The 23,174-nt window shown below is 47.8% G+C and overlaps 12 protein-coding genes across 12 annotated transcripts; 5 read left to right on the top strand and 7 right to left on the bottom strand.

The window, feature by feature from the left end:
- Positions 1-396: 396 nt before the first annotated feature.
- On the top strand, positions 397-1,804 carry N7525_007131 (agmatinase; the record flags this gene model as incomplete). The annotated part of the gene is made up of 6 exons (XM_002567656.1): positions 397-484; positions 538-623; positions 682-849; positions 909-1,283; positions 1,338-1,485; positions 1,542-1,804. The coding sequence occupies 6 exons, from the start codon at positions 397-399 to the stop codon at positions 1,802-1,804; spliced, it is 1,128 nt and encodes a 375-aa protein (XP_002567702.1).
- A 65-nt stretch (positions 1,805-1,869) lies between these two features.
- N7525_007130 (Zn(II)2Cys6 transcription factor) lies at positions 1,870-3,905 on the bottom strand (the record flags this gene model as incomplete). The annotated part of the gene is made up of 4 exons (XM_061213918.1): positions 1,870-2,700; positions 2,751-3,553; positions 3,601-3,770; positions 3,826-3,905. 4 exons carry the CDS (start codon positions 3,903-3,905, stop codon positions 1,870-1,872), a joined length of 1,884 nt encoding a protein of 627 aa, XP_061068349.1.
- Positions 3,906-5,106: 1,201 nt separating this feature from the next.
- N7525_007129 (uncharacterized protein) lies at positions 5,107-5,820 on the top strand (the record flags this gene model as incomplete). Its single annotated transcript, XM_002567654.2, has 1 exon — positions 5,107-5,820. The coding sequence occupies one exon, from the start codon at positions 5,107-5,109 to the stop codon at positions 5,818-5,820; it is 714 nt and encodes a 237-aa protein (XP_002567700.2).
- A 334-nt stretch (positions 5,821-6,154) lies between these two features.
- On the bottom strand, positions 6,155-8,096 carry N7525_007128 (multicopper oxidase; the record flags this gene model as incomplete). Its single annotated transcript, XM_002567653.2, has 3 exons — positions 6,155-7,223; positions 7,281-7,755; positions 7,811-8,096. 3 exons carry the CDS (start codon positions 8,094-8,096, stop codon positions 6,155-6,157), a joined length of 1,830 nt encoding a protein of 609 aa, XP_002567699.2.
- Positions 8,097-8,938: 842 nt separating this feature from the next.
- N7525_007127 (ankyrin repeat protein) lies at positions 8,939-12,385 on the bottom strand (the record flags this gene model as incomplete). The annotated part of the gene is made up of 2 exons (XM_002567652.2): positions 8,939-11,888; positions 11,943-12,385. 2 exons carry the CDS (start codon positions 12,383-12,385, stop codon positions 8,939-8,941), a joined length of 3,393 nt encoding a protein of 1,130 aa, XP_002567698.2.
- A 613-nt stretch (positions 12,386-12,998) lies between these two features.
- On the bottom strand, positions 12,999-13,331 carry N7525_007126 (uncharacterized protein; the record flags this gene model as incomplete). The annotated part of the gene is made up of 1 exon (XM_061213917.1): positions 12,999-13,331. The coding sequence occupies one exon, from the start codon at positions 13,329-13,331 to the stop codon at positions 12,999-13,001; it is 333 nt and encodes a 110-aa protein (XP_061068348.1).
- A 216-nt stretch (positions 13,332-13,547) lies between these two features.
- N7525_007125 (uncharacterized protein) lies at positions 13,548-13,760 on the bottom strand (the record flags this gene model as incomplete). Its single annotated transcript, XM_061213916.1, has 1 exon — positions 13,548-13,760. The coding sequence occupies one exon, from the start codon at positions 13,758-13,760 to the stop codon at positions 13,548-13,550; it is 213 nt and encodes a 70-aa protein (XP_061068347.1).
- Positions 13,761-15,200: 1,440 nt separating this feature from the next.
- Positions 15,201-16,115, bottom strand: N7525_007124 (HNH endonuclease signature motif containing protein; the record flags this gene model as incomplete). Its single annotated transcript, XM_002567651.2, has 1 exon — positions 15,201-16,115. One exon carries the CDS (start codon positions 16,113-16,115, stop codon positions 15,201-15,203), a length of 915 nt encoding a protein of 304 aa, XP_002567697.2.
- Positions 16,116-16,697: 582 nt separating this feature from the next.
- N7525_007123 (NAD(P)/FAD-dependent oxidoreductase) lies at positions 16,698-17,852 on the top strand (the record flags this gene model as incomplete). The annotated part of the gene is made up of 1 exon (XM_002567650.1): positions 16,698-17,852. The coding sequence occupies one exon, from the start codon at positions 16,698-16,700 to the stop codon at positions 17,850-17,852; it is 1,155 nt and encodes a 384-aa protein (XP_002567696.1).
- A 1,733-nt stretch (positions 17,853-19,585) lies between these two features.
- N7525_007122 (polysaccharide deacetylase family protein) lies at positions 19,586-21,271 on the top strand (the record flags this gene model as incomplete). Its single annotated transcript, XM_002567648.2, has 1 exon — positions 19,586-21,271. The coding sequence occupies one exon, from the start codon at positions 19,586-19,588 to the stop codon at positions 21,269-21,271; it is 1,686 nt and encodes a 561-aa protein (XP_002567694.2).
- Positions 21,272-21,654: 383 nt separating this feature from the next.
- N7525_007121 (uncharacterized protein) lies at positions 21,655-21,912 on the top strand (the record flags this gene model as incomplete). Its single annotated transcript, XM_061213915.1, has 2 exons — positions 21,655-21,817; positions 21,890-21,912. 2 exons carry the CDS (start codon positions 21,655-21,657, stop codon positions 21,910-21,912), a joined length of 186 nt encoding a protein of 61 aa, XP_061068346.1.
- Positions 21,913-22,092: 180 nt separating this feature from the next.
- Positions 22,093-23,037, bottom strand: N7525_007120 (uncharacterized protein; the record flags this gene model as incomplete). Its single annotated transcript, XM_002567647.2, has 1 exon — positions 22,093-23,037. One exon carries the CDS (start codon positions 23,035-23,037, stop codon positions 22,093-22,095), a length of 945 nt encoding a protein of 314 aa, XP_002567693.2.
- Between the last annotated feature and the right edge of the window lie 137 nt (positions 23,038-23,174).

The following is a 23,174-nucleotide window of genomic DNA, read 5'->3' as shown; positions in this document are numbered from 1 at the left end:
TGGAAGGAGTCTGCGACTTAGGGCTCGTCCACGGAGTGATCCTACCTGTAGTAACTGCATGCGTACACTTCTTACCTGGAAAGCTCTATGTATACATATACACCTTAAATATCTGTTTCATATAAGTCTACTTAGATACCAAAAGGCAATTCCGTCCGACACATAAATGGCCCCGCAGTCATTATCTTGGCGTCAAGCCCCCGCATGATATAGTCGTGGAAAGAGTCTGCGAGACAGCATTGCTCATCAATCGGATTTGTAGGATTTACAGAAATAACTGTATAGTAATGAGATAGCGCGCCGCAGTCTCTGTGTAGAGCCAAGGTTATATAAGACCGATGGCTACCCCAATTCCACCATTGTTGTCCACTTGTCGAACTTCTCGAACACTTCAAAATGCGCTTCGCAACTTCTACATTAACCCTTCTGTTGCAGGGCGCCATTGCTTTGGACGTTGGTCCAGACTATAGTCATCCTATAGAAGGTCAGTCACGCAAGACGAACCCAACCAAAATCAACATACTAAACAGACAACAGATCTCGACGTCGATCTTCCATTTTCTCAGCCGGTCACATTCGCCCACTTGGAATGGCAAAGGTGTCTGGCAGAATCTCATAATAAAGTATGTCGCCGAAGCACCCGTCTATCCAATGATCATCGACACCTAACCTTCGCAAAAGCCCCTCGACATCGCCGTTCTTGGCTTCCCATACGACACCTCGACATCATACCGCCCCGGCGCAAGATTCGGTCCTCGAGGCATCCGCGCCGGATCAGCGCGCGAAAAGAAAGGACGAAGCTACAACACCGTGTGGGAGGTGGACCCATATGACGAGGGACTTGAAATCGTGAGTGTGGCGCATCTACTAATATGAAATGCAATATCTGATGGCTAATCCATCACCAGATCGACTGCGGAGATATTCCGATTACCCCATTCGATGCCGCGCACGCATTCAAGCAAATGGAACAGGGTTACAGACAGGTTCTCTACCACCCGACGTCCGAGGGGAACTCGTGGGAGCATCCGCGGATTGTGAGTCTCGGTGGCGATCACTCGATTGTCTTGCCTATCTTGCGATCATTGAAACATGTGTATGGGCCCATCTCTGTTATTCACCTGGACTCGCATCTCGACACTTGGGATCCGTATGAGGGTTATACTGGGATCGCTTCTAACCAGTCGGCAATTACGCATGGGACTTTCTTCTGGCATGCGAGTCGGGAGGGATGTATTTCCAAGGGGACGAGTGTCCATGGAGGGTTAAGGACGAAGCTTTTTGTGAGTGGTTCTGGTGTGGGGTTGAGAATGAATACTAATCGGAATTATCAATAGAGTCCTAAGGACTACGAGATTGACCAGAACGTTGGATTTACGATTATCGAGGCTCACGAGATTGACGATATTGGCATGTCTGGGATCATTGGTAAGGTCCGGAATGTTGTCAAAGATACTCCTACCTATCTTTCCATTGATATTGATGGTGAGATTGCCCTTTCCCCTGCTTGAGACACATCAGACATTAATTTCTCCCATCAGTCCTCGATCCGAGCATAGCCCCTGCGACTGGAACACCCGAATCTGGCGGCTGGACCACTCGTGAGTTGAAGCGGTTTATCAAAGGCCTCGAGGGGGTGAATCTTGTTGGTGCCGATGTAGTGGAAGTCAGCCCGCCATATGACAGTGTTGCTGAGACTACTTCGATCGCTGCTGCGGATTTGATCGTTGATATACTCGCATCCATGGCGAAGTTGAAGACAGGACCCAAGGCGAAGACGGCAACTTCGAAAGATGAATTGTAAGCAGAGTCTGAATTATGTTTCAAAATGAGATTTGGACTATGTATGAATCGCATTATACGAGACTTTCAAATAGGCAAGACCAACTTGCCTGATTGTTTGAGGGCATCTCTCCAGTTAACCACGTTCTGGTCTGAATTCATGATGCTCCAAATCTCCTGTATGATTTTCCATTGCCTTCTGAAATTTCCCATTGAGTACCCCTGGACTCGTTCCCACCATTCAACCCAAGGTTGTCGATCCTTTGCCTCACATGCAGCGATGAATGCTGGCCAGGACATAGGAGCTGCGCGTTTTTCACCACGTGAGTACACATCCTTGAGGTCTTCGGCTAGCGAAAGGTTCTTCCATATTGTGGCTACTCGCTGCTGGAGGTCCACTGGGCTGGAGCTCTCGATTGTTCGATAATAAGAGATGACGATAGCGCTGTGGAATGCCAGGGTCTGGCAACGTATAATCTCAAGCATCGTCGGCTCCTCCAAAGCGATGAGATGGAAAGACTCGGAGTGTATATCCCAAGAAAATATTTCATCATGTAATGCCGAGCATTCCTCGAGCAGGGTTGTTGGCATTTCAACATCCTGGTAGAAAGCCAGATACTCCGCCACCTGACACGTCCTTTGTAGCAGATTTCCCAGATATGGGGTGATCCCATACATGTACTGGACGTTGGTGTCATCGTCTTGAAAGTAAGGCTGTTCAAAGAATGGAGCTTCTATTCTCCAGGGTCTAGATTCTAGCTCGTGTGCGGTTGTCCGAGCCAGGAGACTCAGAAAACGGCAAATACTACTGACCTGCCGGCTGGAATCATCGAGCGCATCTGAGACATGGCCAGGTCTTTGCAGCTGGCGACAGCCTTTCAGATGGATTGGAAAATCTGAATCTTCTCCCGTCATGGTCTAATTTGTCAGATCAATAGTACTTATAACTTCGTGCGGAAGTCACCTACATCGATTGTGACCAAGGCGAGCATTGCTGTGAGATAGACGGTATATTGCCGAGAGTCCTTGGGCGCTACGAGTGCGGACTTGAGTGCGCGCAAAGCTTTGGCCCGATGCTGGAGACCAAGACTGTGGTATTCCCTTGAGCCACCCATGAGGTTGCGGAGGTGGAATGCGGCCGAGGACAATATACTGTGGAATAGTGAAATTGAGACGCCCGAGGAAGGAACTGCATTTTGGACAAGACATAATTCGGGGCAGCCCTCGAGAGCAAATGGGAGATATGTTGTGCGCCAAGGGTTCCTCGGGTGGAAGACTGGTTGTAGCAGCTCGGCGACATGGTTTTTGTAATGATACATAAGCAAGGACGTTTTTTGATCCTTGAATAGGGGTATTGAAAGCTCGATATGTGGTGATGGATGTATCGTGAGTGACGTGTGTCTTGGATATGATAACGTTGGAGAATTTCGTGTATCCATCATGGCTATCACTGACTCCCAGTCCGAGGACAAACCCATCTCGTGGATTTGTGCATTAGGGATGACATTATCATTGGGGATTATTTCGAAAGCTCGACTGAACAGTTCGACTGAGTCCAATGGACTAGGTGTAATATCAGAACTACAGCCCTGATTCTGGCGACTATTCTCCAATGCAGGAGGTTCGAGACATTCATTGTCGTCGTGTTCCCATTTCGAGAATATTGAGAAGGGCCCTACACTGACGGTGCGCAATGGCGTTGAAATCGCGTCAAGAGAGGATATAATTCGGTTGAGCTCGTCATCCGAAATGCTAGGAGAGGTGGATTGTTCTGATTTAGATCAACGAATGTACCTTTGGAATAGGGCTTATACTCACCTAGTCTCATCTGCCTGCGTCGCTGGCCTTGCAGTTCTCCCTTTTTATCTGACATCCAGCACAGATTTACACCATAACCGGCGCATTCTAAGCCGGATTTCTGACAGACTCCACATCCATTTTGTTGACGCTCGTCACATTTGACCTTCCGGGACCTGCAAGTCCAGCATCTGCTATTGTCAGCTTCGATAGTACATCGAGTTTTGGATATAGTTGATGCCTTACCCTGTAAAAGTCACCGACTTCTGCTTTGCCTGGCGAAGGCGCTTGGTTTGTTTTCTGGGAGTTTTCACGGGGTCATCCATGGTATCGTTGATATAAGGCTGGTTCTCAATACGGGCGATGACAGTGTCCTTTGGTGGGCGCGTAAAACAGCGTGCAGTTGGAGAACGCCAAGGCAAGAGGTTGATATTCCATGTTAAGAATGTTAAGATCAATGGTCTCTCAATAGTGGAGCTTGAGATGCGGGGTCAGCCGGGACCAATGGTAAGTGATAGCCGAAGAGATGTGCCCGAGATGTGCCTATTGTGTACGGAATAGAGATAAAGAGATAACTTCCCTGAGATCCCCGAATGCGGGGTTTCAAATGTTTCTATTCCATGACACAACATATTTGGGGATAAATCTTGGCATTCCCTCCTCAAGTGCAGTTCTCGACTCTTGATCTGGCTTAAGCAGATCCGAAGCTCAACAGCGATTAGTTCGTACCCCTGTTCTTTCTTTTGCCGAAATTGACAGAGGTTGTATAGGAGAAAATGGCTTCATTTTTATACTGGGGGGAGACAGCTGGTAAACCACCTCAAAATCGGAGATATATGTATTTGTATGGGAGACAAAGGCTTCATTTTTACAAGCTTATGATTTATATTACATTGTACAGAGCGGTATAAGAAGCGGTCAGAAGTCAGGCCCAAATTATGCATTAAAGCATCAGTATTTCCCGGAAATGGGCTTTTGGCAGGGGGTGGGGTGGGGTGGTGGGTCAAAAGTGTGAATAGCTTCAAAGGATCCCGAAGTAGGAAAAAGAAAGAAAAAAAAATGGCCCCAAGGATCTTCACAACAGCTAGGCTAGGGACAGTTTCCTCATCGGCTAGGACGCGCCTCGCTCAGGACGTTGAGGCATCAGAGAGCCCCCTTTTCAAGGTGGGGTTGGTGTACTCCCTGTCGTCAGCCCGTGACTCACAGTTCTTCAACCCGACCTAGCTGTGATCGAACGCGCAACCTAACATTACCCTGCCCGGGGCACTTCCCATCTGAGCTATGGGGGTTGGGGGTTGCTATGTCTGGACTTAAAGTTCCCTGTATGCTCACTTTCCTTATCGTTCCTTCCTTATATAGAACTCCAAGGACGCTCTTACCTTATGGCAGACTATTCCTTCCTATTTCAGAATGAGTGCTGCCTTCCAAGAGGTGTTCTGAGAACTGTCCCTCATATGGCCCTTTGAGTTTTTCCAAGTCGCCGCCGACGCGAAAATATTCTTGCCATTCTCCACGCACGATCTCACTATGGCAGAAGCAGCCGGGTTGGCTATTGGGATTGTAAGCCTGGAAACAACATTCGACAACGTTATTGACTGCTTTGAGTACATCCATCTTGGAAAAGCTTTTGGTGCAGACTCCCAAGATTGTCTGCTCAGACTCGACAATGCAAAACTCAGGCTGTCGCGATGGGGCGAAGCAGTCGGACTCAGCCAGGTCGACAAGAACACCAAGTCGTTGAAGGACACAAGAATCTCTGAAGTTGATATGCCGCAAGCAGAAAGGCTCCTCGGTTCGATTTTTACAGAACTCGAACGCGTGAAAGTCATGGATGCGAATTTTAGAGCCGGAAGAGAATTTGACGACCAAAGCCTTGCTGTAATGAGTGCAGAGACGGACTTAAACTCCGTGGGCCTGTCACTTCATGAAAAGATGCAGAAAATAGCAAAGCAAAGACAGAACAACCTGTCTCTGCGACAGAAGGCCAAGTGGGCACTGTTTGACCGAGCCCACTTCAAGGACATGGTCGCAAATATTGCGGACTACACAAAGGAACTACAGGAGCTCTTCCCAGCAGCCCAGCCTCTGGAGGAGGTGCTTGTTGACAAGGAGACACTTGAACTCAGTGAGAGTCTCCTAGTGCTGAGAGATGCAATCAAGGAGCAAGATAATGCTCTAGCATCGGCGCTTGGCGCCGTCCTTAAACCAGTTGTGAGTTTCGTTCGCTATATTTATCTTTGAAGACTTCGAGCTCACGGTCACATAGGCAGAGAAAGTGGAGAACAATGTCCACGGTGGTAATGTTGGAGTAATGTCAGCCCACCGCAGCAACATCAATCAGACATTCGGAAAATAAATTTTGGAGAGGGATGCCTCAAGCTACCTAGGTAGAGTATATTGAAACATTTAGTATTACAAATTATGACACTTGGCATACAGTTCGTTGATGAGATGAACTTCACCTAAAAAAAAAAGAAGCAGATCACCACCCACGCTCTCGCCAAAATGGCCCCCTACCGTCAGACTTCCATCGTAAAATCTTGGAAGCATTCACATTATGATTTGCCAACATCTTTCAGGACAATCGATACTCTGCAGGTACCTCTGGCCATGCGTCAATCCCGTCTAGTATCGCAAGGGCCATACCACCGCTGGTGTGAACCTGGATATGACAGTGGATGAGAAATGCCCCTGGATTATTCACTTGATACCGAATAGCCATCCAAGTTGGCCCCGTGCTAGCAGGAAGAGTCGAGATCGTGTCTAATATCGGTGGGGTGTTGAAGTTGAAGCTCTGGGGGATGTATGTGACCGCTTCAGAAACAGAAGAATAGTTCCATAGCCCTTGTCCATATCCCACGAGAAAGAATTTGTTTGAATGCTTGTGGATTGGATGATCAGGCTGAATCGGTGTAGTGACGTGGAAAATGAGATCAACCCAGCTGCCATTCTTGGTTTGGATGGCGCGGCCGCTGTTTGCAACATCCGAGTCTGGGAAAAAGAGAAGCGGCGCTGCTTCTTCGAGGGCAAGCGGAAAACTGGTGTTACCGAGAGTCCACGTATATGAGGTGTTTCCGAAACGCTCGATCTCGAGAACAAATGTTTGGTCCGCCGTCTGAGCTGGCACTTCTACTGGAAATGGAACTGCCAGTTTTTCGTCGAAAACGCTCACATCTGCGGTGGTATTCTGCCCTGCAATGTCGATGTACCCAGTAGACGTTCCCTCGTCAATGCCGCCCGAAGCATTCACGTAGGACATCACGGCAGTTGTGTTCAAGATCTGGTTAATACCGCTAACGGCTGTTCGAACGGTGTAGTGGCCTGGTGGCTTGTCAAGCTTTACAAGCACGGACAGTCGTCGCCCAGGCACCAAGTTGACCGCGTGAGCCAGCACTGGTTCGATGTATCGGCCGTCAACAGCATACACGTACATCGGGTGCTCGTCCACTGAAAACAATAATGCGGCGACACCAGCAGCAGATATGAGGTTCCAACTCACGTAATCAGCGCTTGGGTACACGAGTATGTTTTCTTTACCTTCAAGCCCGGCCGTAGGTGTACATCCTGCGAATAGGCCATCTGGGAGATTGGTGAAGTTGTGGGGATACGGGCCTTGGGCAGCCATATTGGTTGGAGGTATGCAGCTATACGCATTGTCAGCACCAGTTGACAAAGTCCATAAGTAGGTAAACAATACATACCCCATATCAGTGAGGTGAGACCCATTAAGCACTTGCTTTTGCTCATCGCTTGTGAATGCATTGATCGTATCTGGTGATAGACAGGAAACTGAGCCCTTGCCATTGATCAGCAACGAGTTGGCGCAGTATGCATCCAGACCTGTGGCCTTTGCCGCTTCCCACAACTGTTCTGATGTCATATGCCGCCAATCTGAAAGTATGATAGACTGAGTATTGTCCTCCGCATTCCGCATTGCCTTTTGCTGATCACGGTCACTGGTGATTGATGCGAAAGGCCGCTCCACGGAATTATCAGGATGTATATTAATCGGCCCATACAAGCCATCCTCAATATGACCTCGTTGGTGCGCATGATAGAAATAGCTTCCATATTCGGTTGCTTTCCATTTGTAGGTGAAAGACGCCCGAGGCTTGATCCCTCTTTGTGAAAGGCCTGGAACACCATCTGACCATGGGGTGAGTCTCTGTTCAATCCCTATTCGAACCAGTTAGAAAATAATATTGGAACAAGAAGCAATTATGAGCCTTACCATGGAAATGAACAGTGATTGAGTACGGCAGCAAATTCAACACAGAAACCTCCACATCGTCTCCTTGGCACAATTCGAGCAATGGTCCAGGGAATTGGCCATTTGTCAAAATTCCCTTCCTCGAATGTCCGTCCGGAGATATATCCCCTTCTGTCAAGACTATGTCGAATTTGACAGAGGGCCGTTGCGGGAACAAAGCGACATGGGAACAATCCGCGACAGCCTTGACCAATTGCAGACAGGTCAGGATGAGAAAGCACCTCAGTAGCGCAATTGAGGTTGCCATCTTCATTACAGAGAAAGAAAATTGTCAACAAAGGAGAGTCGTCCCGTCTTTATACGTCTGTTTGCCGGAGAAATATGAGACCGATATTGTGTATAATTTGTTTTGTTAATCCACTCGGATTGCCAAATCTGGACAGTCCAAGCTGCTATTTTCGCTTAAAGAATTTTACCGATATGATTTTTACAGAACGTTCCCCATATCCTGTCATAAATTTGTATCAAGGTACGGAGTGGATAAGATATTAGTCTATATATAAGTGTACCAGATCTATTGTGATGTAGTGAGCTTGGATTGGACATAGCTTAAAGCAATTACATTATAGGTCGGGAATGTAAGGTGTTGGAAGGTGTTTGGATTCTCGGAATTCCAGGAGAGCGGATATGTAAGCGGATATGTACTCCAGGGCTCCAGGGCTCCATACCGAAGCCGCAGAAAGACCCGAGCAAGGAGCTTCAAATTTCAGATGCCACTAGTAGTGTCGATCTTCAATCAGGCATTCCGAAAGAGGAGGTCCCACCAACATCAGGGATCCACAGTCCACTAGTCCGATTCGGGAGGAATGGCTACTATAGTGGATAGATAGGTGTTCGAGAGCATATTATACTATTTAGAATAGTGGGTTAAATGCTCTATCGCATAGAAAATTACGATTGAGTGGAGATTTGGCATCGAGCGCGGCCCACTTAACTAGGTGATGGTGGACTTGGAGTACTTGGCAAAACACGTCAGTGGTATAAGGGGTGACTCCAGGGCTGTGTCGGTTAGGGCACAGTTGCAAATCCTATTTTGGGATTATAAAGACTGACAAGCAATTACACCATCTGAATTTACTATGATGGTATTTATGCAGTCATTTCATACGGCCCGCTTCGGTGATTCATCCTCGAGACAACATCAGCATTTATATCCCCTTCAGGTGCCGTGTATACTGAAGATGTCGAGTCCGAATCTGAGTCTGAGGGATCCACAACGGTATCTTCAGTGCGTTCAGACGGCTCTTCGGGCCTCGGAGTCGGCTCACTTTCACGCCGAGGAATTGTTCTAGGAACGCGACTCTCTTGACTATGATTATGTGACGGCACTGGCGTATTTCTAGCGGCAGAGTCTCTAGCCCTCGAGCAGCGAGACTGTATTCCAGAAGACCTCTGGGGAATTTGGGAGGGAAAGACAGGGGTTTGCCGAGGAATGAAGGTGTCCGACACCGGTGGTTCTTCTCTGGCTGGAGGCCGACTAACGATCCTCCTGGCAGGATCCTGTTCGGGTTGACGTATAGGAGATATCTCACGAGAGTCATTACGAACGGGAGCAATTTGCCCGTTCACTAGCGGTGACATTTGCTCACCGGGTCGCATACGAATATGCCACAATGGGTCGATGGACTGTGGAGGTTCAGCCCGATAGCCACGCTCAGGAGTTGTTGATCGACTGCTAGGCAGACCCTGCTCTAGAGTTGAAGGTAGCTCTTGAGGCAAAAAGCTTTCGCGTTCTCGTGAATTACGAGACTGTATATATTGAGCGGGATAATTCCCTTGATTCACATTCTGGACCATACTTGGGGTATGACTTGGAGGCATCAGACCAGAGTCCGCCAAAGCCTGGTTGAGAAGTTCTCTGACCCGAGCCTTGCAGTCCTCAGAGATAATGGCATCTGGCGAGAACGCAACTGTCTCCGGCATGCGAATGATATCTGAGACATCTATGTCGGGTATACTAGTGCGAGCCAAGAGCGCCTGAAGAACATCCAGATGGCCATGATATGCCGCATAGCGGAAAGGTTGCCAGCCGCCCTCGTCCTTTTTGGATGCCGATGCGCCGCGCTCTAGCAGCAGCGAGACCACGGGTAGATGGCCTGACATAGCAGCCAAGCATAGCGGAGAGTCGCTGCGTGACGTAGCTTGGTGCTTCTGGTAGAGAGGAGATCCTCGATCCAACAGCTTTCGCACTGCAGCCACATGTCCGCAGCGACATGCTACACTTAGCGGTCGATCTCCAACCCTGTCCCGAGCGTCTAGAGAAGCTCCTTTGTCACAAAGAAGATCCACAAGGCGTATTGAGCTCCGCGCTGCTGCGATATGCAATGGTCTCTGCTGGTGCTGATGTTCCGCTGCTTCAATGTCAGCACCTTCTAAGAGTAACAGCGTTGCTATCTCGATACTGTCTGCCATACAGGCATAATGAAGCGGAGTTAGACCTGCTGCACATTGGCTGTTGAGGTCGGCACCCTTGCGTAGTAATGGCTCAACGACAGCAAATTGGGCTTGAATAACGGACAAGTGCAAAGCCGTTCGTCCCATTGCATCAATCTTAGCCATAGATCCTTTCTTCTGACTGAGAATTTCCACTGTCTCTTCGTGGCCATAGTAGGCAGCCCAATGCAGGGCAGTCATCCCGGTGTCATCCATACCACTTGATGAAGCCTTTTGTTTGGATTTCAATAGGAATTCGACAGCCTGGGACCGGCCTGCTTCGGCAGCACATATCAATGGTGTCTTTCGATCACGACCGGCAGCTTCTATATTAGCTTTGTGGGCCAGAAGCACTGCAATGACTTCGATATGGCCTGCTTCGCACGCATAGTGCAATGCCGACATCATAGTAGCGTCCTTGGCTTCGATATCAGCGCCTTTTGACACAAGCATGTACACAATTTCCGCATCACCCTGCTTTGCTGCAGCGTGCAAAACAGTCATTTGATTCTCAGCACGACTGTTGACCTTTGCGTTATGCATAAGCAGCATTTGTAGGGCTTCGTGTTGGCTTCGGTCAACAGCAATTCGCAATGCTGTACGGCCTTGATAGTTTGGAACTTCGGCAATGTTACTCTCCTCCATGAGTAAGCTTATGACACCGCAATGACCACGCGAAGCTGCAAGATGAAGTGCGGTCCAGCCAGACCCATCGGCCGCATCTAGTCGAGCATGATGCCGAATCAAAACCTCAACAACATCATCCTTCCCGCAGTGCGCAGCAACAAGCAATGCATTTCGACCTGATGCTTTATGTCGCTCTTCGATGTTAATGCCATATTGGATGAGCCGTGCTACCTCAGCTTGGGAACCAGCTTGGGCGGCCTTCACAATCTGTGGAATAGAGGCAGCATCCGCGCCGGTCAGTTGAATGCTGATATGGGAATTTTGCTCTCGTCTAGGCTTCACTCTTGTGAAAGGTGCGCCATTGCCTACTTTCGGTGAGCCTTTGGAAGACGAAGAGGCAAGATTTAGACGACTAGATGTATTCAATCGAAGTAGAGAAGATATCCTTTCAAGCTTAGAGGCGGATCTCTCAGGTGCCTTCGATGTCTTAGTATCTGACTTGCTCCGGGGCATATTTTGCAAATCTGGACGCGGCGCATCTTGGTAGGATGTTGCCCTCCTGTGAGCTGGATGTACCGGCGCTGATGGACTAGTGGGCAAGAGAAGATGATGTTGGTGGGGTGGAGCAGCATCAAATGATGGCCTTGTAACGCTGCTATTGCGCGTAGGGGTGTCTGCATAGCCTTCGTCTGTGAATAGACTTGGGCCGTTATTGGTGTCGGTCTGGCTACTAGAGGACCCGATTGACGGTACGAGTTGCTGGAGTGACCTGGGATATACCGGCAAACCTGCGAGGGCATTGTTGAAATTGAAAACTCGGTCACTGGCTGTGAAAGTGCTGTTCTGCGAGATGCTTGCCGCGCTAGATGTAGCCTGACTCCGTGCAGACACTAGTGTTTCGGTGTCGTCGCGAACCCTGCGCATGATGCGACGAGTCGTTGCCTGTCTCAACAAGCGTACCTGCTCTTGTGATGTATGACTTAAAGGTTTATAAGCTTCTGTGTGGTTTCCAGACATGAGGGGACATTCTCACCACTGGCAGACTTGAAGTAATAGCTGTAATGCCATCACTTGCGCATGTAGTTTCTCCTGATGTCCTTTCATAATATCTTCTTTCCAAATGACCCTAATGCGCAACCTGAATCCAATTGTGCCGTCGTTGCGACTGCCATGAACCAAAGTCATCACATCCTCAGACAGAACCTCCATGATGATTTGGCAGCCACCCATGGCTGTAACGAGCTGTTCATTGAATTCCTCCGATACCATCACATTGGAAGAACTGAGCCGTTGCCATTCCTTCAGGCTCGTCAGTGCTGTCTGGATACAGCTCAGCTCCTGAATAAGCGAATGGATTGTAAAGTCAGCATCGCTGAACTTCCCATGTAGTTCATAGAGGCCATGAATAGTCGAAGTAAGTGCGCCTAGAATCTGAACAATTGCCGAAGCAAGCCCGGTCGCAGATATCGGGTCCATGGTGGACTCGAGATATGAAGGACAGAGGTAATGCGGGGGCTGAGGGGGGCTGGGATGATTAGCGCCAAATCACATGGGGGGCCGATACATCTCCTTTGGGAGATGCAGGCACAGACGGGCGGCAAAATGGTCAGTTTAAAGGTTATCTAACCCTCTTCGGCAACCATGAAACTGTCGTGCTAATTTATTCATAAGATATACCAATATTGAGACAATGGCTGTATATAGAGCGATTCTCTTTGCTTACGGTAGTCTCACTACACTACTAGAACATCCGGGGAAAACCTCACGTCTTATGTTTTCTTATTTCTCGTCTCTGCAGTATTGCAAATGATAGCCTAGCAGATACTGGGGGAGTTCTGCTGACTAGGCGTCGCCACTTTCACCCTCTGGAATATACCTACGGAATTATTCCATCGCTACTGTTGCATCATATGGTTCTAGGAATCAAACTTCGGGGTCATATTTCGATGGTTTAGGACGTCACTTGGGAGAGTGTGATATATAATCTTAAAGCCGTAACAATCTTTTTCATTTTGGTTTTAGTCAGAAGCCATATATATCTGCGTAGATGGGATCCGACGGCCGCCGCGCTCGCAGGGTCGCAGGTCTGCTAGACGTTGCCAGCGCGGGAACCGGTGACACCTAGTGTTGTTGCGGCCAACGTTGAAGAAATATCAGTGCTACCATCCTTTGCTAGTACACATTGCTCTCCTAGATCATGGAGGGCCTTGTCGGCCTGCCCCGCTGCGCCAGATGCATGAAAGATACGCGCGATAATTGCATGAACCTTAAGAAGCTCGGGGCACGGAAGATCGTATCTTTGGTCATACCACTTGAATGTAACGGTTCGACATCGTCGTCGTCGGCGACACGATTTACGGAACTTGCGGAAGATGTCATCAATCTGCTGCTGGATGTAGACCATCGAGCTCTCGTTGCCCATGCTTGCTACTTCGAGAAACTCCTGCCCGCGATGCGTGACCACGGACTGGAGGTCGATGTAGGTGTAGTCGTTGTCGTGGGCGGTAGATTTGAATGCGGTATTTGTGGGGCAGGGAGGTCTCTTCGAACGAAAAATCAAACCGGCCAAAGGACCGATGAAGCTCACTCAACATGGTCATCGCATTGGTAGTATCGTTGATGTTCTCTCGGTTGAAGTCTATCGCCTGGATAGTTGGAAATGGCGGATAAGGTTTGCCCAGATGATGTGTTTTGCGTAGCCTTCAGACTCCGTGCTCCACGATGCAAGGCAAAACGTGATGTGCACGCAGTCTGCGTATGTTGAGGGGCTGGTGCTGCTTGCATCAAGAGAATCTTCATCGAAAAATCCAGTCACAACACATCCGAAGGCCAGTAGCCCTACAGTGCACATTGTGAACTGCTATCCTTATGATCAGAGGTGAGATCAATTACCTCTTAGTGAGGTACTGCTCTAAGGGCTGTTCCAGAGCATCGTTCTTAGGGGAGGATAGCTCTAAGAAGAAAATATGAGGTGCGAAGAAAGTGTGCACGCTAGAGGAGGATGGCTCTAGGGAGAAAATAAGAGGGGCGAAGGTAGTGTGAAGAGAGAAGGAGGAAGGAAGAAAGAAAGAGACAGAGAAGGATATTTATATATTATCGTGGGAAGGCAGAAATTAGGCTACAATTATATAATATAGGTGAATAACCGGGCGTGGACCCTCCAAGGTTCTAATGGAATGGATGTTTGAAGGAAGCCATATAGTGTAGTCCTACCATATATACTACGAAGACACAATGAAGTCATACATAATGTTACGAAAGTATACATGAGTATACAATTCTATGATCTTGCTTTTGCCACCTATATCAACCTCCTAGAGGAGAGATGGATTCAATGTGTCAGATGCTGCTTCGGGTACTTGGTCGGCCTCCATGATTGAGGAGGAATGCTGGACAGGGGATGGTTGGGTGACGAACTGATTTGACTGGGTGAAAATTGATGAAGATGAGTGTTTTGGTTGCAAGGGAAAGTGTTGTGAAGGCTGGAAGGTGTTGTGAAATGAAGAAGGAGAAAAGTTCTCAAGTTCTGAGGATTGGTAATGGAGCTGTTAGCTGGTGTTTGTCCGTCGTGAGGAGGTGTCCAGTCTCACTGTTCTCTCAGATTCTGGTCGATTAACCTCCTCCTATAGCCGGGCTGTTGAGACTTGCGTATTTAAGTCAGGTGCCAATATTGTTTTCGGTATGGCAAGACCGAGAATATTTTTAATCTAGACCTTAAAGACGCTAAATATCCCGCTCTACTAGTGAAGCCGATCCGACCGGATAAGAGTGCTCCACGATATAAGGGAAAACGGGATGATATACACGCAGTCTGTGTATGTTGAGGGGCTGGTGCTGCTTGTATCAAGAGAATCTTCATCGAAAAGTCGAGTCACAACACATCCGAAGGCTAGTTGCGCACAGTGCACATTGTGAACTGCTATCCTCATAATGAGAGGTGAGATCAATCACCTCTTAGTGAGGTACCTACTCCAAGGGCTGTTCTAGAGCATCGTTCTTAGGGGAGGATAGCTCTAAGAAGAAAATATAAGGTGCGAAGAAAGTGTGCACGCTAGAGGAGGATGGCCCTAGGGAGAAATTAAGAGGGGCGAAGGTAATGTGAAGAGAGAAGGAGGAAGGAAGAAAGAAAGATATATAGTTGTATTGAAGAAAACTAAAGACGCGCCTAGTAGCGTAGTGGATGTTCCTCGTAGGTAGCCTGTTCTTCGCCCGACCGCCTATCCACATCTGTAGCATTCTTTTGATCGCTCTGGAGACTTGTTTTAGAATCTGGGAACGCTACCCGAGTCTGCTAGACGTTGCCAGCGCGGGAACTGAGGACACCTAGTGTTGTTGCGGCCAACATAGAAGAAATATCAGTGCTACCATCCTTTGCTAGCATAGAGTGTTCTCCTAGATCACGGAGGGCCGTGTCGACCTGCTCCGCTGCGCCAGATGCATGAAAGATACGCGCGATAATTGCATGAACCTTAAGAAGCTCGGGACGCGGAAGATCGTATCTTTGGTCATACCGATTGAATGTAACGATTCGAGGGAGCTCTAGCTGTAGTCGTGGGCGATATTTTTTAATGCGGTATTTGTGGGGCTGGGAGGTCTCTTCGAACGAAAAATCAAACCGGCCAAAGTACTGATGCAGGTTAGTCGACATGGTCATCGCATTGGTAGTATCGTTGATGCTCTCCAGGTTGAAGTCTATCGCTTTGATAGTTGGAAAATGGCGGATAAGGTTTGTCCAGATGATGTGTTTTGCATAGCCTTCAGACTTCGTGCTCCACGATGCAAGGGAAAACGGGATGATGTGCACGCAGTCTGTGTATGTTGAGGGGCTGGTGCTGCTTGCATCAAGAGAATCTTCATCAAAAAGTCCAGTCACAACACATCTGCTACCATCACGGGCAAGGCACTCTGTCTTAAGGCGAGCTTCTCTTTGCATAGGCCCCGACTCGGAAGCGATATTGTCAATGGAGTCCTCCATTCCGAGACTCGGGGAAATACTTGGGGTCGAGCGCAGCCATCTCAATGGTGCCACTAGGCCGTCGATCAATGACTGAGCATGATCATGCAGCTCTTTGTTGGTCTGAAGTGACTGGAGATGGTGGAGGAAATTGACCCTCCCATTTTCCGGAAGGTAGGCGTAGAACGCTCGTAATATCGAAACTGTCTTATCCTTGGGACCGACGGGCTGGTATGCATCAACTTTCTCCATGTTGGTAGCGAATCATTCGACAGCAGATATTGTCAGAAGAAAGATGCGCTTGAAGAGGGAGCCGCGATCGTTCAGAGCTTAAAGAGTGGATCTTCCTATATTGGTTTAGCTCCCGCTCCAGCTTCGGTAGTGGATTACGTTAGAAAAAGGGTTTTGACCTGAGCACTATGGGTCTTCGTACTCAGGTGACCTCGGAACCTTTAGTCAGGCCGATGCCGAATACTATAAAAAAGTTTATTTTTCTCCTATGGATCGCATTTGTCAACTCAGACCCTGCCTTAGTAACTCCTATAGAAGATAGGGGGAAATGGATTAAGTAAACATTACCAATACTCCAGGACTTATCAATTTTTGAAAGGAAGATTCCAGTATCAATATAATGCCAATCTAACCTGAAGGATGGTTATAAATATTGGTTTCCTGTGCCATAGACAGAATCATACATTGCCAATAATATAGTTACATTGCTTGGTTTAATCATCGCTATTTTGGCCTCATCCTACGCATTATTCTCAACCCTTTAGGCGTTTCCGTACTCCGGTCAAGTTAACGAAATTCGACCTCTCTTCTTCACTCTACCAAATGTCCTCTCAGGTCCACGTCGTTATCATCGGGGCGTCTTTCGCCGGTATTCCGATTGCTCATTCCCTCCTGAAGGATATTCCTAGTGTCAAAGTTACCCTGATCAATCCATCGCCAACCTTCTACTTTGCCATTGCTGCCCCGCGAATTCTCGCGAAGCGAGATGCCTTCAAACCTGAACAATATCTTCTTCCAATCGAAAAGGAGTTCAGCCGGTACCCGGCGAAATCATTCGAATTCGTCCAAGGCCGCGCCTCAACAATCGATGTCTCGGCAAAAACGGTCGCCCTTGATACCACCAGGAACATCAACTTTGACTACCTTGTGATTGCATCAGGAAGCACAACCGCCTCCACCAGTCGGAGAACCGCCGTTCCTATCCCATTCAAGCAGTCCAACTCCGATGACATGAAGTCCATGATTCACAATGCACAAGACTCCATCAGTATGGCCGAAAGCATTGTCATTGCGGGTGCTGGACCAATTGGCGTTGAGCTTGCGGGCGAAATAGCAGAGGTCGCCCGACAAAGCGGCAAGAAAGTTAAAATTACTCTTGTTTCAGCCTCTTATCGCATCCTGCCAATGCTGAAGCCCGCAGGCAGCGCTGCAGCCGAGAAGCTCCTTACCAGTCTTGGAGTTGAAATCGTCAAAAACCAGAAAGTCGCCGAAGCCGTGCAAAGCAAAGAATCCCACTCGTGGACAGTGACGCTTGACGAGGGACGGAAACTGGATGTCGACTTGTACATTCCCACGACCGGTGTCATGCCGAACAACGATTTCATCCCGGCGGACCTCTTGGATGAGAATGGGTGGGTGGTCGTCGACAAAGAGCTTCGTGTCAAGACACGGCGTGGTTCCTCATCCCGATTGCCAATTTTTGCAGCGGGCGATATCACCAACAACTCGATGCGATTGTCCTTCAAAGCACAAGAGCAGGCGGCCGTTGTGGCTGCTAACCTCAAGGTGGAGATTGTTCGCCAAGGGAAAAATAAATCATACGATCAGGGTGATAAGACGATGATGGTGGTGCCGGTTGGTTCAACGGGCGGGACTGGGTTGATCATGGGCTGGACACCTTGGAGTGCAATGGTCAAGATGGTAAAGGGAAAGGACTTCTTCGTGTCCAAGGCTCATTCGGCAATTTCTGCGAAGTAAAATGTTTATTTATTTATTTTTTAGTTTTTAGATAGTACGAACATGTTATAGGAGAATAATACAATAATGATTTATCATTTGTGGACGGCGGACCTGTGGATTGCATCTTCGAGTTAGTTTTGCCTTTTGAACTCACCCGTGTACGCAGCTCGCCCACCAGCAATCATCAATAATTTCCTATCCGCTGGATCATCTCAATTGCCAATGCATCACTCATGTACCAATGAAGCTGCACTGGCTGGGCCTAGCAGTACTGAGCCGATTATAATTCATGGACTGCTTGATATAGCTGTGGATGAATATACCGAATGGCAGCTGTCACGGGTGTGAACTATAGGACCCTTCAAGGCTCATAGTTCCATTAAGGTTTGGCTAAAGTCTTACTAAGCGGAAGAACTTGAGGTCCAATTGCCTCCGTGTCCGCTTACACAATACTGGATGGTCTTGAAAGGTACCACCTGGGCAGGGTTGGCTCCACATGGGCAGGGGCTTATACACCATAGTATTCTTTATGACCTACCTATGTAGGCCCAGCTCCCAAAGAGAAGCCTTACTTATGCCCTTTCTTATATAACGCCGATATATTGCGCGAACAAGCCATCGGAGTTTTATGAGGTACAAAAGGAACGCACGGGCCACGTTTCAGACTTTCTTATCTTGTTTAAACATCTACTTCGTATCTTGGAAAGGGAAGGAGCGAGCGAGAGCTAAACTTAGGAAGGCTACTAAAAGGACTACTAAAAAGACTACTAAAAAGACTACTAAAAAGACTACTAAAAAGACTACTAAAAAGACTACTAAAAAGACTACTAAAAAGACTACTAAAAAGACTACTAAAAAGACTACTAAAAAGACTACTAAAAAGACTACTAAAAAGACTACTAAAAAGACTACTAAAAAGACTACTAAAAAGACTACTAAAAAGACTACTAAAAAGACTACTAAAAAGACTACTAAAAAGACTACTAAAAAGACTACCAATAGATATATCTAGTTGTAATGCTAGAGGTAAACTTCGATGCGTGTATAGTCTATGCAGTGAGAGGAGACTCCTCCAGTGCTGAGATCAGAAGCGAGCTCGGCACGATTAATGCAATAGCAAAAGGAGACGGTAGCGCTATTCTAGTTGTTAGCATCAAGTTCCGTGCAAGGTCCATCACCATGCGGGAACTACCACAACTTGCACACTATTCAAGATCGTCCACCCATGTAGAGAGAGGTCGCCCAAGATTTGTTAGTAGCGCCAATCTAGACGAAAAATCTGGTCTTTGCTTTCGAACCGCCTAAGCATTTTCGGTGGCGATTCCAGTCATGCAAGCACTCAAGAGGTTGAAGACCTTTGCGAGTACAGATGGGATGTTGGTCCCGGTAGGCCATTTTTCGAGGCCTAGAGGGAAGACTCAATATCATCAGCATCTTCTTTAGTTTCAAGCTGTGCCATAGCAATAGATATAAATTATTGCAACGCAAGCAAGATGTTATCACTCACATCTCTCGGAGTAATCAGCGCATATCCTACTCGCTGGCGGTTACCTCATCTGGGAATGACCGTGGGCCTTTGATATTTCCCCGCCGCACCAACATATTATGACTGCCCCAGTCAAGTGGATATATTCCAAGTCATATCACAAATATCAATCAAAATTTATCGTGTTTACCCTTGAGTTTCTATCCGACAGAATTTGAAACTTGCGATAGTTCCAATTCTCACATTACATAAACCTCCCACAAACATGACTTCCTGTCTCAGCAACAAATCTATCATCGTCGCAGGGGCCTCTGCACCATTTGCAGACGACTTCCGTGGTTGCTACTCCGGTAGGCTCGGCCAGGTAATGGAGAAAAAGATATATCCTAACATCTGTCAAGGTGCCAAGAACAAGACTCTCGCAGTCAACCTGGATCCTCTAGTATCTACCAATTTGACTGAAGCTCAAGCTCAGATAAACACCACTTTTGGCGCTCTCGGTGATCAGATCCATGTTTTCATTATCGATACCCGAACTCAGGAGCCCTCTGGGCGACACGCAATTTGGGAGATTCCATTGAGTGAATGGGATCAAGGAGTCACCCCCATGAGTTGTCAGAGAAAAGTGCTGGTGCACGCAAAATTATTCCTTCAGCATCAGTTCCAGGCCAGCAAGGTGAAGAAGTCACATGAACCCCAACCAGGGGATGGTTTCTGCATTGTGATCCTCGGGTATCAAGACCTCTTCGGAGATTCCCTCGATCAACTTATTTCTAAGCTCCAGAGAGATGCCTCGCGACTTCACCCAGGTGCTTCCGTCAACTTCCTTGATCTTAGCAACTCACCCGAGGCCTCTACGCAATCGATAGCTGCGGCAACAGCGATACTGGTCTCAGCGAAACCCGCCCGTGGAATCATCCCACTCGACAATATCACGAGTGTCAAAAGCACCAAGAACCACAACGATGATTTAGTTGCTCAAAATAGCCAGCTCTGTACAAGCCTCCCTCTCCATCAGAAGCATCCAAAGGTCAAAATTGCCTTGTCATTTGACTTTGACGCAGTCTCTGCCTTCCTGGGCACAGGAGATCATCCAGACAACAACTTGGCAGACTACAGCACAGGCATATTCGCCGGTCGAATCGGTGCCAATCGAATACTGCGCATGCTACAAAAGCACCAAGTAGCCGACAAAGTCACCTGGTTCATCCCCGGACACACGATGGAAACGTTCGAACCAACCGTCAAGGAGATTATCAAGTCCGGTGCCGAGATAGGACTTCATGGTTATTCGCACGAAGGTGCCTACCAAATGACACCAACCCAAGAGCGAGACGTGCTAGTAAAGTGTATGGAAGTATGCGAGCGGCTAACCGGCAAAAGAGTGCGAGGGTACCGCGCGCCCATGTGCCAGCTCCGCGAGACAACAATCGAGCTTCTGAGAGAGTTTGAATTTCTGTATGACTCCTCTCTGAGCCATCATGACTCACAGCCATATTTTACACCCAGCGATCCGCCAATCAAGGGAGTAGATTTCTCTAAGCCGGCTAGTACTTGGTTGCGTCCCACGCCGCTTGCTGCGACGGATGCCCGGCCTGTCGGCCACCCGCTTGTGGAAATTCCCACCGGCTGGAATAATGAGGATATGATGGCGTTGCAGTACTTCCCACATTTGGATAATAGTCATGGGCATGTTGATGTACGGGTGGTTGAGCAGAGATGGAAGGATATGTTCCTGTGGCTGTGGGAGAATGCCGATGATGTTGATGGAGGAGATGGTAGCTTTGTCTTCCCCATATTGATGCATCCTGATACCAGTGGTATGTCCCATGTGATAGGCATGGTTGACCGTTTTGTCGGATGGCTTCGGGGATGGGGGGACGCAGTTCAGTTTCGCACTTTCGAGAGTATCGCACGGGAGTGGTTAGAAGAGCAACAGAAGGCCGAGTAAACTATAGATAGAATTAGGCATAATGAACATATTTTTCTCTCCCTGAGATATTCAAGCAACGCTACATTTCATTTGCTGGGAAGCCATATTTTGTTCGAGCATATGTATGCTTAGGAGCCCACTACATATATTTTTGGTATACTCCCGTAGACACGAATTTGATCGACTTTTATAGAATCAAAAGTAGGATAAGGTAATCTCTCTATAATACTCCCGAGGTCTAATTGGTTGATACATATGTAAGCACCTGTCTCGCTGGGTGTTGCCTCATTCAAGATAAGCAGAAACATGCCGCTCTCGGTCAACATATATAATGTCTGATGGACACGACGAAGATATAACACACTATACTCAAACTTGAGTATCCAAGCCTATCCTACATAATGCATCTTGCTATTCCTCCCGCCCCTGTTCGCAATCCCGGAAAGGGCTTCAAAACACAGCCCAAGAAGACACGAACTGAGAAAGTCTCGACAGATGACGAATCCGTACAGACCTCTTCGGGGGACTCGTTCAAAAGGTCATTTCGGAAATCCATGATCAGTAGTATGTCATGTACTTATGGGTCATTTTTATACCCGCGCTTACAGTTTTTATAGCCTTTACTTCTCGCACCAGAACGTGAAGACAGCGGTATCTAGCCAGACCAGACATGGTCTTTGATCAATTGATTTGCTTTTATTCTCTTTCAAAAAACATGTTAGACCTGCTGCTACACCCTATTCCTCTATCACTTCCGTGGTCTTTCATTGGTGTCTGTTTCAACAAGTTGTTATTACTTTCCTATTGCAACCACGATTGAAATATTCGACTTGGTTACATCAGTATTCAGCCCAGCTTGACAAATCTCTACCTGTTGCCCAGGTGGTGAAAACCGGGTCAGGTTCAGGATCCTCTTCATCGCCCCATCTCCAGCGGCCAGGAATAATTGTCTTGATCCCAGTAATACAGTTCATAACCACCGTTTCCAACAATGGGAACCTGTGCCCGTAGGACACTATCTTGAACACTTTGAGGCGTGGGGTTTGCTTGACAATTTCTGTACCTGTCGTAATCATCTCATTGTGTAATTCCGACTGCAACCTTAGCTCGGTGCAATGACAACTAAATCCGTCAGTGAATCCATAGAAATTGGGGATACTGAGGTTGATGACGAGACTCTCAATTTGTGACGGCATGACACTGTCGCTTTGTGGAAATTCAAGGATCCGTCGGCAAATCCTACGCATGCGTAACCGCACAGATTTCAACGAAGGGATCTGGTGCGCCAGCTGCGGACAAAGATGCATAGCGTTTATCATTTCTGATCCGAAGGTATCAATGACAAGGTGTGAGAGATTGGAGGTATCCAGGACGCTTAGAAATCGAGTTGGGTCCCATGAAGCATATCGAGTCAGCGGAATGATTGGGGCAAATTCGCTGCGGACACGAAAGGTGAAAGATGCTAAATGATTGTTCCGCTCAATCAATGAAGTGAGTATTTCGTTCAATTTCACGATATCCTGCTCAGCAGGCCAGCCCTTGGGGGCACACACATCAAGCGTGAGCTGTCGCAGAAAGATCCTCAGCTGCGGATGCACATCGTGGGGCGCGCGTACCAACTGGGTCGCACTGAGTTTAAGGTCCTCCAGCAGGAGGGGCTTTGCAATCGCGTACCACCGCTTGCAGACTGACAAGCAGCAGGCCTCCTGTTTGCGAAGCAGATCACTGCCAATAAAACGAATAATGATACATAGAATTTCGACTGGTAGGTTTTGCAGTGTCATGGGAGGAACGTGTTGAGAAGCAGACTGAGTTATTGTTGAGAAGGCAGCGCAAGAATGGAGAAGGGTCGTCTCGCATCCAGAGCGAAGCTCACTGAGAGAGAAGAAGAAGAAGCCGATCGTTGTTGTTTGTATTCGAA

Source organism: Penicillium rubens, assembly GCF_028828025.1.
Source record: "Penicillium rubens strain IBT 27055 chromosome Unknown utg000003l_segment0_segment0, whole genome shotgun sequence".
NCBI lineage: Eukaryota > Fungi > Ascomycota > Eurotiomycetes > Eurotiales > Aspergillaceae > Penicillium > Penicillium rubens.
Note: the sequence above shows the minus strand (reverse complement) of the source record. Positions and strands in the feature narration are given on the sequence as shown.